The 18119-nt window shown below is 48.2% G+C and overlaps 2 protein-coding genes across 2 annotated transcripts; both read left to right on the top strand.

Annotated features, from left to right (window-relative positions):
* Positions 1 to 1448: 1448 nt before the first annotated feature.
* On the top strand, positions 1449 to 4622 carry LOC125514099 (sucrose:sucrose 1-fructosyltransferase-like). Its single transcript, XM_048679355.1, has 3 exons — positions 1449 to 1991; positions 2091 to 2974; positions 3819 to 4622. Exons 1-3 carry the CDS (start codon positions 1553 to 1555, stop codon positions 4515 to 4517), a joined length of 2022 nt encoding a protein of 673 aa, XP_048535312.1. The 5' UTR covers positions 1449 to 1552; the 3' UTR covers positions 4518 to 4622.
* A 7633-nt stretch (positions 4623 to 12255) lies between these two features.
* LOC125512518 (sucrose:sucrose 1-fructosyltransferase-like) lies at positions 12256 to 15298 on the top strand. The gene is made up of 3 exons (XM_048677615.1): positions 12256 to 12819; positions 12910 to 13793; positions 14498 to 15298. The coding sequence occupies exons 1-3, from the start codon at positions 12384 to 12386 to the stop codon at positions 15194 to 15196; spliced, it is 2019 nt and encodes a 672-aa protein (XP_048533572.1). The 5' UTR covers positions 12256 to 12383; the 3' UTR covers positions 15197 to 15298.
* The last annotated feature ends 2821 nt before the right edge of the window (positions 15299 to 18119 follow it).

The raw sequence follows: 18119 nt of genomic DNA, 5'->3' as shown, positions 1-18119 counted from the left end.
TTCGCCGTCGCCCAAGCGGACGAGATGTCAGAGAACATGCCATCCTGGAATCCATCCAGGATGAGGCCTATGTGGAGGCCAACCGATGATTTATCAGGTAGGAACGGGCGGCAACCGACGCGCTCTTCGACAAGGTCGAAGCGGAGATGGATGCGGAGGTCGACGCGGAGAAGCCGGAGGAGTCGGAGCTATGGCTACCACCCATGTACACGGAGCTGGGCACGAAGATAGTGGACATCTTCGATAAGGACTAGAGTAGTTGATCTACGTAGTACGTGATTTTTTTTCTTTGCATGCTTTCGTATAGATTTAGGATTTTTATTATGAAGTATCCGGATGCAGAAGAGCAAATTTGCGGAGTAATCAGTCACCGCCTACGGACATGCCTGCGGGTCAAGATGGTAATAGGGCCCCGAAACCCGCGTCCCCGCTGGTTTTTACCCAATTACGGGACGGGGATGGACGACTTTCTATCCCCGCGGGGCTGCTCGTGGGTACATTATAAAACCCGTCATGTTTAGCGGGTTTAAACCCGTTTGAGTACTATCCGAATCTGAAACCCGTCAAAATACATTATTTAGCACGCACCGATCCATCTTGACTCAAGTAGCCCAAAGCCACAGTGCCCGAGTAGCCGAGCCCCACAGCGTCGAGGCCCTAGAGTACAAACAAACCCCTCGCTCGGTCGCTGCAGTGTTGCTCGCTCTTTAGGACTCTCTCACCCGCACAACACGACACCTAAACCTAAACCTAGATCCCCCAGCCGTCGCCTACTGCTGTAATATGGTTCTGTTTTTCTTCTAAATGTTATTGTTTTCTTTGACTGCTCGTGGGGACGGGTTCCTCGTGGGTTTTGAAAACCCGGTGGGTTTAGGAGATGGGCAAAAATTTAACCCAGCACACGTTGATGGGGACAGGGACGGGTTTGTGATTTTCTCGTGGGGATGGGTTTGGGCAAGCAAAACCCAATGGGTTTCGTCCCCGTTGCCATCTTGACCCGCGGGCGTTTGAGTGTCTGAATTTATCTAGTCGGGCTGTAGATGTTCTAAGCTAAATTAGCTGGGGCGCCATGATCGATCGACCCCATGAGCAGCGGTTTCGGTTCTCTCGCTCTCAGCGGAATCTATAATCCAACTGGATCATGGAACGATCTGAAATTCTGAACACAGAAATGTCATGGAGACAATTTTTCCCGGACGGAGGGAGTACTACGTAAAGAATATAATGATCCAGCCAGAGCCACTAGCTAGTACTGCCAGTAGAGTTTCTCGGAACAATGAGTGAGTGCGACAAGGCTCGAGCTGGATAACATGGCCTGGACAGATGATGATTAGCACTGACACTCCGGGCCCGCGGCGGTGGATGCCGCCACCGGCCAATGAGGCCGCGCCAGCTAGGCCGCTAACGGGTGGCATGGAGACTATAAAATGGGAAGGAGAAGCTCCTCGGCAAACACACACATCCTCTTCCTCTTTTGTTAAGATTAGCAGGGGAGCTTCCACTAATCACTTCCACTAATCTTTCCTCTGCGTTTCACTTCAATTTTGTGCCAATGGAGGCCAGAGACGGCGGCTCAGCGCCCCTGCCGTGCTCCTACGCGCCACTGCCGGAGGATGCCGAGGCCGCCACCACGGTGGGGCGCGCGCACCGGACTGCAGGCCCGCTCTGTGCCGCCCTGCTGCTGGCGACGGCAGTCGTGCTCCTCGTGGTCGCCGCGCTCGCCGGCGTCAGGGTCAACGGCCAGCTGCCCGCCGGTGGCATCGTCGTCATGTCTGACCACCAGACAACGGTCGACGCGGCGCCGATGAGCACCAGCAGCCGGGGCCCTGAGTCCGGTGTGTCAGAGAAGACGTCCGGCGCCGGCGCCCACGGCGGCATGCTTGGGGCGGACGCCGGCGGCAACGCGTTCCCGTGGAGCAATGCCATGCTCCAGTGGCAGCGCACGGGTTTTCACTTCCAGCCCGAGAAGAACTGGATGAACGACCCCAACGGTACGTAACATTTCCGCCATTGTTACCGATGCCATGCATACTTGTTGCTGTAATCTTGTTGATGCAAAACTCATTCTTTGATGCAAAATGCAAGTGCAGGTCCCGTGTACTACAAGGGATGGTACCACCTTTTTTACCAATACAACCCGGACGGTGCCATCTGGGGCAACAAGATCGCCTGGGGGCACGCCGCCTCCCGCGACCTGGTCCGGTGGCGCCACCTCCCCGTGGCAATGTCCCCTGACCAATGGTATGACATCAATGGCGTCTGGTCAGGCTCTGCCACCGTCCTCCCCGACGGCCGCATCGTCATGCTCTACACCGGCTCCACCAACGCATCGGTCCAGGTCCAATGCTTGGCTTTCCCCACCGACCCTTTCGACCCTTTGCTCATCAACTGGACCAAGTATGAGAACAACCCGGTGATGTACCCGCCACCGGGCGTCGGGGAGAAGGACTTCAGGGACCCGACCACTGCGTGGTTTGACGGTTCAGATGACACATGGCGGCTCGTCATCGGCTCCAAGGATGACCGCCATGCCGGCATGGTCATGACCTATAAGACCAATGATTTCATCAACTATGAGCTTGTCCCCGGGTTGCTTCACCGTGTTCCGGGGACGGGTATGTGGGAGTGCATTGATTTGTACCCGGTCGGTGGTAAAAGGGGCATTGACATGACAGAGGTAGTGGCAGCGGCGTCCACCAATGGCGGTGACGATGTGTTGCACGTGATGAAGGAGAGCTCTGACGATGACCGGCACGACTACTATGCGTTGGGGAGGTATGACGCGGCAAAGAACACATGGACGCCATTGGACGCCGATGCCGATGTCGGCATTGGGCTGAGGTATGACTGGGGAAAGTTCTATGCGTCCAAGACGTTCTATGATCCGGCGAAGAAGCGGCGTGTGCTGTGGGGGTGGGTCGGTGAGACCGACTCCGAGCACGCTGATGTCGCCAAGGGATGGGCCTCCCTCCAGGTACTTGACATTTTCATCGTCTTCTTCAAGTGATTGATTAACACCTCCATTAATTGATTCTTTGTGCACTATCGCTTTTTTAGCACAAACTTGCATGGTTAGGAGCGTTGCATGCACTTTTTGTTGGGTTTCACATACACGTCGGAATGATTGAAGGGCTGTGTGCCATGGGCACATGGGCTTGCAAATGATAATAGCTGCAACCTGGCACGAATTATAGATAGATAGCAGCTAAAGAGATGTTGCTGTCATCTCGTTGTCAAGTGTCCCTTAGTTTCCTTCAGCTTGCAAAGAGTTCCAGCTACTGTTGAGATACTTTGAATGCGCAATGCCATTGTGGATGTGTCCAACAAACAAACTCTGCACACCCCATGTGGCCTAGTGGCATGCCAAGAACCACCTCACTGGATATAATAAGCAAACATAATTTCTGTTAGCACGAACCAAACTGGGATTAGACAAGAAGAGGGATGTCTTTGTCTTGAGTTACAGTGAGGATACTACAAGGAAAAGGAAACAATGATAGAATGAATTGAAATGGATGATCGAGTAGTTCAATTGTGACAGTTGGTAATGCCCTTTATTTGGATATAATGGAGTAGTACAATATACACCAATGCAACTAGCTAGTTGTGTGTGTCCCAAAAGCAAAACTCATACCCATGAATCAATCATGCACCACCATGTGGTCTTGTCTGCACAAAACTAGGATTAGACAAGAAAAAGGGAAGTCTTGTCTGCTTGCCCCGCAGTTAACTATTTCTTTATATGCTGTCAAAATGATTGGTACCAAGAGGTTTCTTTGCTGAAAAGTTGCTAATGTTTTCTGTTGTTACTGTTGCAGTCGATCCCTCGCACGGTGGTGCTGGACACCAAGACGGGGAGCAACCTCCTGCAGTGGCCGGTGGAGGAGGTGGAGACGCTCCGGACCAACTCCACCAACCTTGGAGGCGTTACCGTCGACCATGGCTCCGTATTCCCACTCAGCCTTCACCGTGCCACCCAGCTCGACATCGAGGCCACATTTCGTCTTGACCAGCTTGACGTCGCCGCTTCCAAGGAGGCGGATATCGGCTACAACTGCAGCACCAGCGGTGGCACGACTGGACGGGGCACACTCGGTCCCTTCGGTCTCCTTGTGCTTGCTGATGCCAGGCGCCATGGTGGTGACATGGAGCGGACCGGCGTCTACTTCTACGTGGCCAGAAGCCTCGACGGCGGCTTGCGCACACACTTCTGCCATGACGAGATGCGCTCATCTCATGCCAACGATATTGTCAAGAGGGTCGTAGGCAATATTGTCCCCGTGCTCAATGGCGAGGAGTTTACGATGAGGGTGCTAGTGGACCATTCCATTGTTGAGAGCTTTGCAATGGGCGGGAGGTTGACGGCGACGTCACGGGTGTACCCAACGGAGGCCATCTATGCCAACGCTGGGGTCTACCTCTTCAACAACGCCACCAGCGCCCGGGTCAACGTCACGAGGCTCGTCGTCCATGAGATGGACTCCTCCTACAATCAGGCCTACATGGCCTCAATGTAAAAAGAAAGTGCAAATATTATTTTTGTTTAGTAAAAATATGATAGATAGCACATTGTATGTACTGTTTTTAGACCAAGGAAGGTCGCTCCCATTTCTTCGTTGCAACTTTTCTGCGTTGTCTGATCCATCTCTACCAAGTCTTTTTTTCTCATTTCTGTTTTCTACCAATGGCCACCAAGATAACTTTAAACAAATTTTGAATTCAAATGCTTTTAGCTAAATAATAAGTATATTTATGCCCGATAAATGCAGGAAAAATCATCCTACCACGGTGTTACAGCAAGGAAGAACCACATCCTAGTTGGAGATTTTTGATCTCAGGACCTTCATGACACCTACACTGCTGATTACGACTACGGCCACAACACAGTTCAGCCAATACGACCGTCCTCGCTTTATTTGTTCCAGGTTTTGCGTTCAAATTCAAATTTTCAACAAAAAAAAAATCAAATGGTAATATAGTTTCTTGGGGTGGACCAGAAAAACTGGTGACCGGTTTGGTTAACAAAATTATCGACCAAGAGTAAAATCCTTGATCCAGACTGACCTGGAGGACTCACATGGTATGCGCTTATATTTCCGACATCAAAGAAAAATGTTCACTAATTCTAATTTTGAGTAGGTGTTTTGTTCATTTTCTTGTACTCCCTCCAATCCAAACGTTAGTTCAAAACTGCGACACTTATTTTGCATCGGAGGGAGTAGTACTAATGACATGGTTGTCTTTGTTCTGTACTTTGAATAACAATGTTTGTGGACTTGCGGTCAACACTATTCAGAATTCATTACAAAAGGTTCTGCGTGCATTGGTCTTGTTTCATGCGACGATCGACAATCAATCTGTGCATGATTGCTTTTGCACTCGAGGCTAGGCACAAGGTCAGCTCGTATGTTAACTATAGTTTAAAAAAGTGCACTATCGGTGATTCGGTGAACAACTTGTCACATACAAACACATCTCCTGCATACCCTAACGGGAATTATTGGGTAAACAAACAAGCGGGGATTATTGTGTAAACAAATGAGAATTATTGGAGGGGAGGTACTACGTACACTCATGGACAAGTGTTAATGATGCCAAGCCCAACCCCAGGGATCTTGATTACATTAGATGGTTAGACAATGGAAGATTGGAGTGGAAGATTTGAGCTGGCAATGGCATGTGGACTGCAAATCAGTGAGACCGTGAGGCCACCGAGGATGCTGATGATAAGATTCTGGATCTTCTCCACCACTCACCTGACGGCCGGAATTAGTGGCCTGTGCCAATACTAACATGCGCCATGGGTTTCTTCTTGCCTTGACGCATGCATGTTTGGTTGGTGTCGAGAGAACCATCGGATTCGCTCTTTATTCTTGTGTGCTCACGGTTCTAGAAAGGAAAAATAATGTAGTGCCTAATGCTAAGTAATTCTTCTAGACAAATCATTGCGAAATCAATATTCACAATGGGTTTAGTTTGACTGATAGATAGTTCTTATTTTGTTGCCTTTTGACAGGGGGTATACAACTAGTAGTTCACATGCAAACCTTTGTAGTGTCTACTACATTTTAGTTTATCGGAAGTAAGTAATTTGTGAAATCTAATTAATCAGCAAAAAACAAAAAGACACGTGGGCACCACTGGTTTGTGTGGTTCCTGCCTTGCTATTGTTGTCCACAAACAAAATTGAATCATTGCCACGTCGAACAATGCATTGTTGTAGCTGGCATTGGTTGCTTGCAAGTTTGGTCCAAGGAGATTGTCATCGACGAAGACAAATAGATACAACCCAAGAGTCAACAAGGCAACAACCACACACACCCATGTGTGCATGCCAAGTGTATGCATACTTTATTCTTAACATTCTCGAGTTATCTTGCTAAACGCACACCGCATACATATTGATCCAATCATCAATATGTGTTGATATGTGGAGGGTAAGTGGGCAACATCAGAAAATGAGCATGGGTGCGGTCAAAAGGTATGGCGGCCGCGAACCAGTAGAGTTGGCTATGTCAACCATTCAGAGTGGTGGATAGCTTGAATGTCTTGAAGGTGCCATATTAGTTACTGGAGATTATTACCGACTGCAATAATATGTTGCCACTTGTTATACGCCTCCTTGTCAGTGCCAAGCTCGGAACTTCAAGGTTACAATGTGCCTGTGTGTTCATTTTTGTGGCTGACATCATTGCAGCCATAGGTATTTGTACTAGCTGTTGCCACATGTCATGTTGCGCAAGCACACAATGTTGGTTAGCCCACCGCAAAAAAAAAGAAAGGACATCTGACATGGCATGGACCATATGGAGCGACAAGTGGAGAGAGCCACAGCCAGAAGTTTGGATTCCAAGGATGGGTGAGAGAATTTGCATGATTAAAATCGAGTCTGATCATAGATTCATGGTCCCTATCTTCACCCGCATTATTGTACCTGCCTGATGCCGATCAATATTCGTGGAACCATAGCACTGGATGGAGAAAGAGATTGTAGCTTGGACAACGACACTCTTTCACACACACATGCACGCTAGACCCCTCTTAATTTGTGCGTTGTCGTGTAGGCCCCCGTCTCTCTTCCTATATCCATTATTGCTAGTTGTTGAATATTTTTTGACTCTGATGTTAATTTTGCTGTTGGTTGTTAGCCCTTCATGCATGGCAAGCTTGCAAGTTACTATAACGACTAGCTTCCATCCGCTATGGCCACCTGTTACACCTTGCCTCGTCACATCGTTAGTAGTAAGAGTTAAAAATGGATTGCTGGCATGGTAGCAACCATCAGCCAACAGAATTAAGGCTGGTCGTAATGGGAGTATCATAGTTAGTATCATGCAAGCCAACTACGAAATTTTGATGAGGTGACGTAGAATTAAATAAAGAAAGGGTTGAGTACCATATTATGATACCGTATCATATTAAATTTTATACTACTATGTTTTATGCATGGCAATTAATGAGACCAACTATGATAGTAATCTATGATACACTATGGATGTAGTATCATACACTAGTATCATATGCCTGATATACTAAGTTTTGATACTCTCCACTATGATCAACCTAATGGATCGAGCTGAACCTTGGTGAGGTCCGCAGCCACGAGCCTAGTTTGACTCTATCGTAAGAAAATTAGAGGATTGATCTCTTGATTAGCATTAGCTTAATTAGTATTCCCTCTTGTTCAGATCACTAAATAGTGATCTATACACTCTTATATTTCTTCACAGAAAGAGTACAGTCTAGCTAGCTGACCGCATTATTGTACTAGCAATGATGTTGAATCTGAAACGACTTATTTGTCGTTCGGTTGGTTCGACGGAGAGCAACACCATTCAAGCTTAATTATCGTAGCTAGAACAGTGTCCATGCAAAGCCAGCTCCCTGGAGTACCACGTCCTAGTTTTTCTTATCCATGATGGATAGGTCATTTGATCTGCCATCCATTCATGTTTGTTTTCTTGTGATTATGTGGAGCTATAGGACCAGTACTACCCCCACTACCACCTACTGTACTCCAGAAAGAAAATGTTGCTTGGCCTGGCTAGCTAGCTGCTACTGATTGGCTCCAGTAGGCACGTCTAGATGGATCTGTCCCTCTATTTTTCCACCGACAATGGTGAGTCAGCACCTGGCTGATTGTCACTAGAGTACCCAACACTCCATGCGAGCGGTGCATGCGGCGTGCACTGCATACATGGCAAAGTGTACGAGAGGCCATGAATTGTTGCCCAAGGGGACAGGAGTACGTGAGGAGGATGCAAAGCCATGTCCGTTACAAATGCACATCGTACAAGTCGTTGTGGCCCAAACGGTACCTGCCACCACGTACCACCACGCATTGCTCGCTTAACCAAACATCTACCCATCCCTGATCCATCCTGTGTGGTTTGGTTTGGCGATGCAGATAAGAAAGGTCATTGGAGAGTAAGGTAGGTGGGTGCCCATGCTGACGGTGCAAGAGACTCCCACAAAGACGCCATCGGTTTCGGTTTGCTGAATTATTTGCGGGGCCTGCTTTTTCATTCCGTGGAATCTACATTCTCATTTTTTTTATTTGTCAAAAAATGTATTTCCATGTTTGAGCTGAAGGAGGAGCACACAAAAAATTATACTCAGCACAAACAACGATGTAGTAGTATAAGCTAAGAAAGTGGGGATTAGATGATATTGTCAAAAAAGAGTGCCGGTTAGAGTCATGATTATTTTATGGCCAATTTCTTCATCGAATCATTGCTAGTAGTGCTGATTGTCACCACCTATATCTCCGGCTTGCCATCAGCACTTGGCCAATTAGTTGGGCTCGTTCTAGCGGCAGTAGTGACCATTCGATGGTATCAGAATCTCGATGTAATTTTTATTATGTTTGAGATGCTTTGTACTTTTGGTGATCTTTTTTAATAGATCTGATGTTTTTCACAAAAAATAAAAAGGTGCAGGGTCACGACCTTGAGGTTACAACTCTCAACGACGTGTCATCTAATAAAGTACAACAAGAAGGAAAAAACGTGTGGATGCATGAAGTGAACAACTAGCACACATTGGGGCGGAGCGACAATTGGTACCTGCCCTAGCCAGGAGTTGGGTTCGAGGAATTCTAGGCGGCTTCAATCAAGTCGAGTGGATCATCCCATCCCATGACGCGTATTATTGTCATGTTGATGTTGTTGGGTCCGCAAGACTACAAGATCTGTAATCGTGTTAAGTTGATGCAAAAGGACATCGATGGATTGTATACAGCTAGCTAGGAGAGTGACACACATCCGCCTGCATTTTTTTGTGGTGCGGATCTCTCTTCAACTCTCCTTATAATCACTACCATCTATTGGTCATGGTTTTGTTGTGTTTTTCTTTTTCGAACGAATGAGAGGATGTTTGTTTCCAGGGACTTAATTGGTTTAGGGACTTCAAAAAAGTCCCTATAAGTCTCATCTAAACCAAACAGGAGGGACTTATAGGGACTTAAAGTGGGCATTTGAGACTTATGAAATAAGACTCTCAAGGAGGGACTTATAGGGACTTATAGTTGTAATATGGTCTTATAGAGACTTATAAGTCCCAGGAACCAAACAGGTAGGGACTTTTTAGGGACTTGGGACTTATAAGTTGGGACTAAAAAAAGTCCTAGGACTTATGAACCAAACATGGCCTGAATCTTGTGTACATGTTACTAGTAACTGTCATCGACCCCACACCATTTCTTCCCGCCGCCATGGATCATCCACGAAACAGTGCATGTTGTTAGGCTTTGTCAACATCATTTCAGACGTTCTACAGCGTCAAGCTTGCGTCTCGGCAGTGCAAAGTTCAATGAACAATGCTCTGCCAACGAGTTGTCGGCCGTCGTCGATTGATGGAGTGACAATATGTGGCACCTGCCAGGTGGAGTGATCAACAACCAGGAGTAGCTAGGTTCCATTCAACTCAGAGAAAAATGGAAGAAAAGCTTTAACTGGCACCACATGGACGGAGCAAAGGTCTCTGTCCTAATTCCAATTGGTTTCCGCATTATAGGGTATTATATGGTACTAGTGCAATGATGTGGATGCTGGATCCATGGAAAAGGCCGTTGTTCTAGGGTATTATGGTACATACGTGACCACCACCACACATCCCCTCTCCCTCTCTATCCATTACTATTACTATTACGATCACCAAAAAAAGTTAATCACCCTTGTTGTCTAGTTTCTTCTGATTGATTAGTATGTGTGGAACCTAAGCTACTACTGATTGCTATTACTTATTACTCCCTCCGTTCCTAAATACTTGTCTTTCTAGACATTTCAAATGACTACTACATACGGATGTATGTAGACATATTTTAGAGTGTAGATTCACTCATTTTGCTCCGTATGTAGTCACTTGTTGAAATGCCTAAAAAAACAAGTATTTAGGAACAGAGGGAGTAGTGGTTAGCAACAATTCAAAAATAAAATAAAATAGCGGTTAGCATCATGCAGCAGCAGCAAGAGTGCAGGACCAGGACTTGTTTCTTGCTTAACTAGCTGATGGCTGGCTCTGGTACAGCCTCCAGACACTCTTCCCGACAATGGTGAGTCAGCACCTCGTGGATGTGGCAATCAATGGTGGCAGAGTCACGACCAAAACGGCAGCTAAGCTGCCACTTGGCATTGCTTAACCACACGTCCATCCTCCCCCGCCATCTTCCAATGTTTCTTGTTGGTTTAGTATAACCCACGGGAGGAGTAGATTACAGCTAGATGGCTTCCTGGGGCCGCCATGATCATGCGCCACCCATCGGTTTCGGTTCGCCGAATTATTGGCGGGCCATGTTTCTCAACGGAATCTATGGCTTCTAGTCTAGTACCGGAGTATGTTCTTTTAGGCATGCCCACTCTTCAGATATGCTCTCATATGTACACATGCATGCATCATGCACCTTCCCCAGGTCATGCAAGGATAGATTCTAGCGTAGCATATGCACAGAGAGCAGTTCGCGCCCATGGGCATGAATCAATGGGTGATACGACTAGGTCATGCGCACGGCGGCTATCTAGTGGTGGAACTATTTTTTCCTTTGTTGAATTGGTAAGTGGAGAAACTAATTTAGCTGCCTGTAAGACATTTTTCACCACCCCATGAATCGCCACCTCTCGCCATTGACGACATCTCTGGTGTTGCGCCCCCACCCATTCTCCAGTTCCGCCGTGCCTCTCACCCCTTCCAGACCTTCCTCATGCCATCATCACCCATAGGCCAAGCCTCGCGGCGCTATCCCACACATGTACCACACCGTCCGCCGCCTTCTCCCAAGCTGACCGATGGCCTTGAGCATAGGCGAGGCCTGTGCTTGGATCGTGACTCCGCTTCACTTCCCCCCCCCCCCCCCCCCCCCCCCCCCCCCCCCACCAGTTATCCATCCACAACGCTCTCTGGCCGGCAACACATGCAAAGTCTTAGAAGAAATGACCAATAGCTGCTTTTCTATTTTAGGGGTTGATGTAATAAACTCCGCCTATGTTGTCAGTTCCAAGGCCAGGTAAAAGAAGAGGCTCGTGATAGACTTTGCGAGCCAACGTGAAAACTCAACCACTCCTTTGGAGATGAAACTCAGATTTGATTTCGAGATCTTGGGTTTCAGCTCTAGCCTATCTCAACTTGTATGAGACCAAAGGCTTTGTTGTTGATTTTTGTTATGGTTTTTTGTAATAATAATATGATGATGATGATGATGATAATAATAATATATTATTTTTAATGCAATAGGTGGTAAGAATAAAAAAGGAAAAACAATGGGTGTAAAATTTTGGTGATGGGTTAGATGCACCCTCCTAGTGCACATGTCCTTTTTTCTTCGAGCAACCGACACGAGCGCTCTGCCTTATCGAAGAGAAATGACCTGTTAATGAGAAAAACCTGTCGAAAATCGATTTTATGGATGCTTTCTTGACAACTATTAGGGAAAGATTAGAGATGCTCTAACAATGTTAGCGTACCTGAAGGGAAGAGTTTAAGCCGACATTGGCACCGCCGGCTAACCCAACTTGTTTTCTACTAACAGAGCAAGCGTGTCATGGAGGAACCCGAACATGTACAGATCCATGAAATCCATCCTGAACCAACGGGCTAGTAGTATTATTAGTTTGCGTAATCATGATCGAGCTGGGTAACATGGCCTGGATGGACCATGATTAACACTGACAGCCCGGGCCCATGGCGCCACCGCCGGCCAATGCGGCTGAACCACGTAGGCCGCTAACGAGTGGCATGGAGACTATAAATGGCAGACGCAGAAAGTAGGAGCTCCACGGCAAACACGCACATGCACACACACCTAGGTTTAGCAGAGGTGATAATTGATCAGTCCCACCAATTCCTCTCCCTTCTCTGGTGTCCTTCATCTCCTCCGCCGATCTCTTTCAATGTCAATGGACACCGGAGACCGCGGCTCGGTGCCATGCTCCTACGCGCAGTTGCCGGATGATGCCGAGGCCGGGCGCACGCGCCCAGGCCGAACCGGGCCACTGTGCGCGGCGGTTCTCCTGACTTCGGCAGCGGTGCTCCTCGCTGTCGCCGCGCTCGCCGGCGTCAGGCTCGCTGGCCAGCTGCCGGCCGCCGGCGTCATCATGTCCGGCCACCCGACGACAGTTGATATGGCGCCTATGAGCACCAGCAGCAGGGGCCCCGAGTCCGGCGTGTCAGAGAAGACGTCGGGCGCCGCAACCGTCGACGTCCACGGTGGCATGCTTGCCGCAGACGCCGGCGGTAACGCGTTCCCATGGAGCAATGCCATGCTCCAGTGGCAGCGCACCGGCTTCCACTTCCAGCCCGAGAAGAACTGGATGAACGACCCCAACGGTAAGTAACATTTCCTCCATCCTCCATCATGGAATTAAGGGGTGATTGTTGATGTAAAACTCATTTCTTTGATGCAAAATGCAAATGCAGGTCCGGTGTACTACAAGGGGTGGTATCACCTCTTCTACCAGTACAACCCCGACGGAGCAATATGGGGCAACAAGATAGCGTGGGGCCATGCCGCGTCCCGCGACCTCCTGCGGTGGCGCCACCTCCCCGTGGCAATGTCCCCCGACCAGTGGTACGACATCAACGGTGTTTGGTCAGGCTCCGCTACCGTCCTTCCCGACGGCCGCATCGTCATGCTCTACACCGGCTCAACCAACGCCTCCGTCCAGGTCCAATGCCTCGCCTTCCCCACCGATCCATCTGACCCGTTGTTAATCAACTGGACCAAGTATGAGAACAACCCGGTGATGTACCCACCACCAGGCGTCGGGGAGAAGGACTTCAGGGACCCGACCACTGCGTGGTTTGATGGTTCCGACGACACATGGCGGCTCGTCATCGGCTCCAAGGATGACCGCCATGCCGGCATGGTCATGACCTACAAGACCAAGGATTTCATGGAATACGAGCTTGTCCCCGGGTTGCTTCACCAGGTTCCAGGGACAGGCATGTGGGAGTGCATCGACCTATACCCGGTCGGTGGCGTGAGGGGCATCGACATGACAGACGCGGTGGCGGCATCGCCCACCAATGGCGGCGACGATGTGTTGCACGTGATGAAGGAGAGCTCTGACGATGACCGGCACGACTACTATGCGTTGGGGAGGTATGACGGGGCGAAGAACACATGGACACCGCTGGACGTCGACGCCGATCTCGGCATCGGGCTGAGGTACGACTGGGGGAAGTTCTACGCATCCAAGACGTTCTATGATCCGGCAAAGAAGCGGCGTGTGCTGTGGGGGTGGGTTGGCGAGACCGACTCCGAGCGCGCCGACGTCGCCAAGGGATGGGCCTCGCTCCAGGTACTTGACATCTTCATCATCTTCCTCTTGTACAAGATGTCAAAGTCAATTGATTGATTAACCTCCACTAGTTGATCATTAAGAAAATGTTGCTTTGTGAGTGGTTTAATTTGCTTGACTGGGAGCTTGCATGCTTCCTTTGCTGGGCCATGTTCAATGAGTGCAAATAATGATACCAGCCACATGGGATGAATCATGGATAGATAGCAGCCACAGCAATGTTGCTGTCATCTCGTTGTCAAGTGTATCTTAGCTTCCTTTAGCTTGCAAATAGTTCAAGCTACTAGTTGCAGATACCTTCAACCTAGTGGTATGCCAAGATTGGTAATCGTGTGGCTGGTGCAAGTACCTTACCTATAACTGGATAATAATAAGTATAAACAACTTTCTGTTAGCATGAACCGAACTGGGATTAGATAAGAAAAAGGGTGTGCCCTACAAACTCTGAATCAATCATGTGGTAGCATGTGATCCAGTGGCAGACAAAAGTTGTTAATTTGGTAGTACCAACACACCAAAAACTAAATAATTCTTGCTAGTACCAACCAAACTGGGATTAGACCAGAAAAGGGGTTGTCTTGTCTGCTTACCCCATAGTTAGCTACACTATTTCTATGCTGTCAATGAGTGATACCTAGGATTCTTTGCTGAATAATTAATTATAGTCAATGGCTAATTAATGTTTTATTTTGTTATTGCTGCAGTCGGCCCCTCGCACGGTGGTGCTGGACACCAAGACAGGAAGCAACCTCCTTCAGTGGCCGGTGGAGGAGGTGGAGACGCTCCGGACCAACTCCACTGACCTTGGCGGCGTCACCATTGACCGCGGCTCCGTCTTTCCACTCAGCCTTCATCGCGCCACCCAGCTAGACATCGAGGCCACATTCCGCCTCGATCCGCTAGACATCGCCGTCGCCAACGAGGCCGATGTCGGCTACAATTGCAGCACAAGCGGTGGCGCCGCAGGGCGGGGTATGCTCGGCCCCTTTGGCCTCCTCGTACTTGCCGATGCCAGGCGCCATGGTGGTGACGCGGAGCGTACCGCCGTCTACTTCTATGTCGCCAGGGGCCTCGACGGCGGCTTGAACACACACTTCTGCCACGATGAGACACGCTCATCTTGTGCCAACGACATTGTCAAGAGGGTCGTAGGCCATACCGTGCCGGTACTCGATGGTGAGGAGCTGTCCGTGAGGGTGCTGGTGGATCATTCGATCGTTGAGAGTTTTGCGATGGGTGGGAGGTTGACGGCAACGTCACGGGTATACCCGACGGAGGCCATCTACGCTAACGCCGGGGTGTACCTCTTCAACAATGCCACCGGCGCTCGGGTCACCACCACCAGCCTCGTCGTCCACGAGATGGACTCTTCCTACAACCAAGCCTACATGGCCTCATTGTAAAAAGAAAATGGAAAAAATATTTTTTGTTTAGAAAAAAGTGATAGATAGCATATTGTACGCATGTTTTTACACAAAGGAAGATCTCTCGTTTCTTCGTTTCTTCGGTTCTGTGTTATATGATCGTCCCGACTAACCTGGATGATGTAGAGTCATATAGATGCGTCCGTACTTACATTCCCGACATTATATCGAAGGAAAATGTTCACTAATTCTACAATGTGAGTAGGTGTTGTATTCACATTTCTTTAGTAGTCTTGCCGTTGTTTTACACTCATGGACAAGTGCCAATGATGCCGGCCTCAATCCCAGGGAGAACATTGCATCTGGATTAGTATATTGGATGGATCGACAGAGAAAGATTGGACTGGAAGATTTGAGCTGGCAATGCCACGTGGGCTGCGAATCAGTGAGACCGTGAGGCAATCACGCGCGCCGGCGATAAGATTCTCGGTCTTCTCCTAGCTGTCTGATGGCCGTGATCATTGGCCACCAGCGGCGTCGATCTGTCGCCTCCGCCATTACTGACCTGGCGCCATGCATACCGGTTCTTGTCTTGATGCATGCATGCTAAATGGTGTCGAGAGCACCATTGGATTCTATTCTTGTGCGCTCGCCGTTTCTAGAAAGTTAAACTAATGCAGTGCCTAATCCTAATTACTAATTCTTCTAGAAAAATCATTGTGAAATATTCTCTAACAATCAGTTAGACTGATACAGTTTTTGTTTTCTTGTCTTTTGGCGGGGATAGACACAGTTAGGGCCTGTTCGGTAGCCTGCCAGCTCCCAGCCTCCGCAAATCAGCGAGCGAAGCTGGCCCGAACGGCTCGGCTCCGGGAAGCTGGGTTCCTGGATCGTAGCAGTATTCACGTACAGAATTGGGAATCAGAAATCCTGGAGTTGGCCTTATTTACGGGCAGATGCCATCGCCTAGTTCGCTGCTTTCTCTCTCCCTTCTCACGTCACGTTCTATTCTCCCGACGAGGCTACGTGGAGACATGACAACCTTTCCTTCCGAATTGGGCCAGGCCCAGCCACTCTCCTCCAACGTCCGACCGGGCCTAAGGCAACCTTATCTATTGAGCCGGCTAGGCTCTAGCCCTTCCAGGCAGTTTGGCCTGCTGGCACATACAAGAAGCTGGAGCGAGGGTGCCGAACAGTTTCCATCGATCCAGTTTTCGTAGAAGAAGCTGGCATCCGGAAATTGAAGCTAGATTCGTGGATCCGGTGAAGCTGGAGGGCTACCGAACAGGCCCTTACTCACATGCACTAGTATTTTATTTGTATTTGAAAGAGGTTTTTAAGGTATACTTTTGGTCATGGATAGTTTACATTTTATTGGTTAAATTTGTGGTCAAATATTGAGCCAAAATAAGAGGGGCCTTACTAAACATTGGATGAAGGAAGCACATGTTAACTTATCAGAAATGTGTAAATTGTGAAACCCAATTAATCGGCAAGAAAAAAGGCACGTCCGCGGTTTTGTGTGGTTCATGTCATCTTCGTGTTGTCGACAAACAAAACGGAATCCTTGCCACGTTGGACGATGCATTATTGCATCTTGCATTGGTTGCTTTCAAGTTCGGTCCAAGGAAATTGTCCTTGACAAAGACGGATAGACACAACCGAAGAGCCTACAAGGTAACAACCACACACACCCGTGTGTGTGTGCGCGCCGAGTGTATGCATAGTTCATTGTTAATTTTATTGAGTTATCTTTTTCTAATTGCACATTTTATATTTTTGCACGCGTCTATTAGTGTTGATATGTGGAGGTTAAGTGGACAACATCACACGGTGAGCATGAGTGGGGTCAAAAACTAAGGTGGCTGTCTAGCAGTAGAGTTGATTAGGTCAACCATTCTAGTGGTGGTTAGCTTGAATGTCGATGGATGTGTGCTATGGTGGTACTTGTAATCACTACCGACTGCAATAATATGCTGCCATGTGTCAGACGCCTTGTGAGTGTCAAGTTCAAAATTTCGAGGTTACAACGGGCATGTGCGTTCATTTTCGTGGTCGGTTTCATCTGGTTCGTAGATAACTATGGCCGATATCCTTGTCACGTGCCTCCTAAGTCATTGCTAGTTGTACCAACGGTTGCCGTCATGCTGCCTTGGCAACGTAGAACGTTTGAGTAATCATTCAAATCGCATTGTCAAGCACACAATTTTGGAGTGTCCACCGCAAAAAGAGAAAGGACATCTGATGTGGCATGGACCATATGGAGCGACACATGGCGAGAGCCACAGCCAGGAGTTTGGATTCCATGGATGGGTGTGAGAATTTGCAAGGCTAAAATTGAGTCTGATGATAGATTCATGGTCCCAACCTTCGCCCGCATTATTGTACTGCCTCATGTCGACGAGTCTTCAAGAAACCATGCCTCTGGATGGAGAAAGACAGCGTAGCTACGACAATGACACCCAGTCACACAAAGATGCACGATGCATCCCTCTTTGCGTATCATGTAGCCCCCGTTCCCTATATCCATTTATTGCTAGTTGTTGCGCTGTTTTTTTTTACTTTGTTGTTGATTTTGTCGTTGGTTGTTAGTGTTTCGTGTATGATAAGCTTGCAAGTTACTACAACCAGTGAGCTAGCTGCTATCAATCATCACCACATGTTGCACCCTGTCACAAAGTCAGTAAGAGTTAAAAATGGATTCATGACGTGGTAGCACAATCCAGCCAGCCAAATTAATCGATCAAGCTGACACTTGGTGATGTCCACAACCACGAGTGTAGCTTCATTCGATCCTAAAAAAAGGTTATTCCCCCCGTCCCATAATATTAGATATTATTTCAACTGATATACTTACATATTGGTTGTTATAACAGATTATATTATGAGACGGAGGGTGTAATTTTTTTGGCATTTAAAATATATTTTTCTAAGTGGGTTCATATGTACTCTGGTTTATTCA

This window comes from Triticum urartu, chromosome 6 (genome assembly GCF_003073215.2).
Source record: "Triticum urartu cultivar G1812 chromosome 6, Tu2.1, whole genome shotgun sequence".
In the NCBI taxonomy this organism is placed as follows: Eukaryota; Viridiplantae; Streptophyta; class Magnoliopsida; order Poales; family Poaceae; genus Triticum; species Triticum urartu.
The sequence above is the reverse complement of the archived record's forward strand: the minus strand, read 5'-3'. Positions and strand labels throughout refer to the sequence as shown.

Excerpts from the sequence above, each read along its gene's own strand:
- LOC125514099 (XM_048679355.1), top strand. The coding sequence starts at position 1,553 with ATGGAGGCCAGAGACGGCGGCTCAGCGCCCCTGCCGTGCTCCTACGCG. Across the intron at positions 1,992-2,090 it reads CTGGATGAACGACCCCAACG|GTCCCGTGTACTACAAGGGA; the intron begins GTACGTAACATT and ends ATGCAAGTGCAG. Across the intron at positions 2,975-3,818 it reads AGGGATGGGCCTCCCTCCAG|TCGATCCCTCGCACGGTGGT; the intron begins GTACTTGACATT and ends TTACTGTTGCAG.
- LOC125512518 (XM_048677615.1), top strand. The coding sequence starts at position 12,384 with ATGTCAATGGACACCGGAGACCGCGGCTCGGTGCCATGCTCCTACGCG. Across the intron at positions 12,820-12,909 it reads CTGGATGAACGACCCCAACG|GTCCGGTGTACTACAAGGGG; the intron begins GTAAGTAACATT and ends ATGCAAATGCAG. Across the intron at positions 13,794-14,497 it reads AGGGATGGGCCTCGCTCCAG|TCGGCCCCTCGCACGGTGGT; the intron begins GTACTTGACATC and ends TTATTGCTGCAG.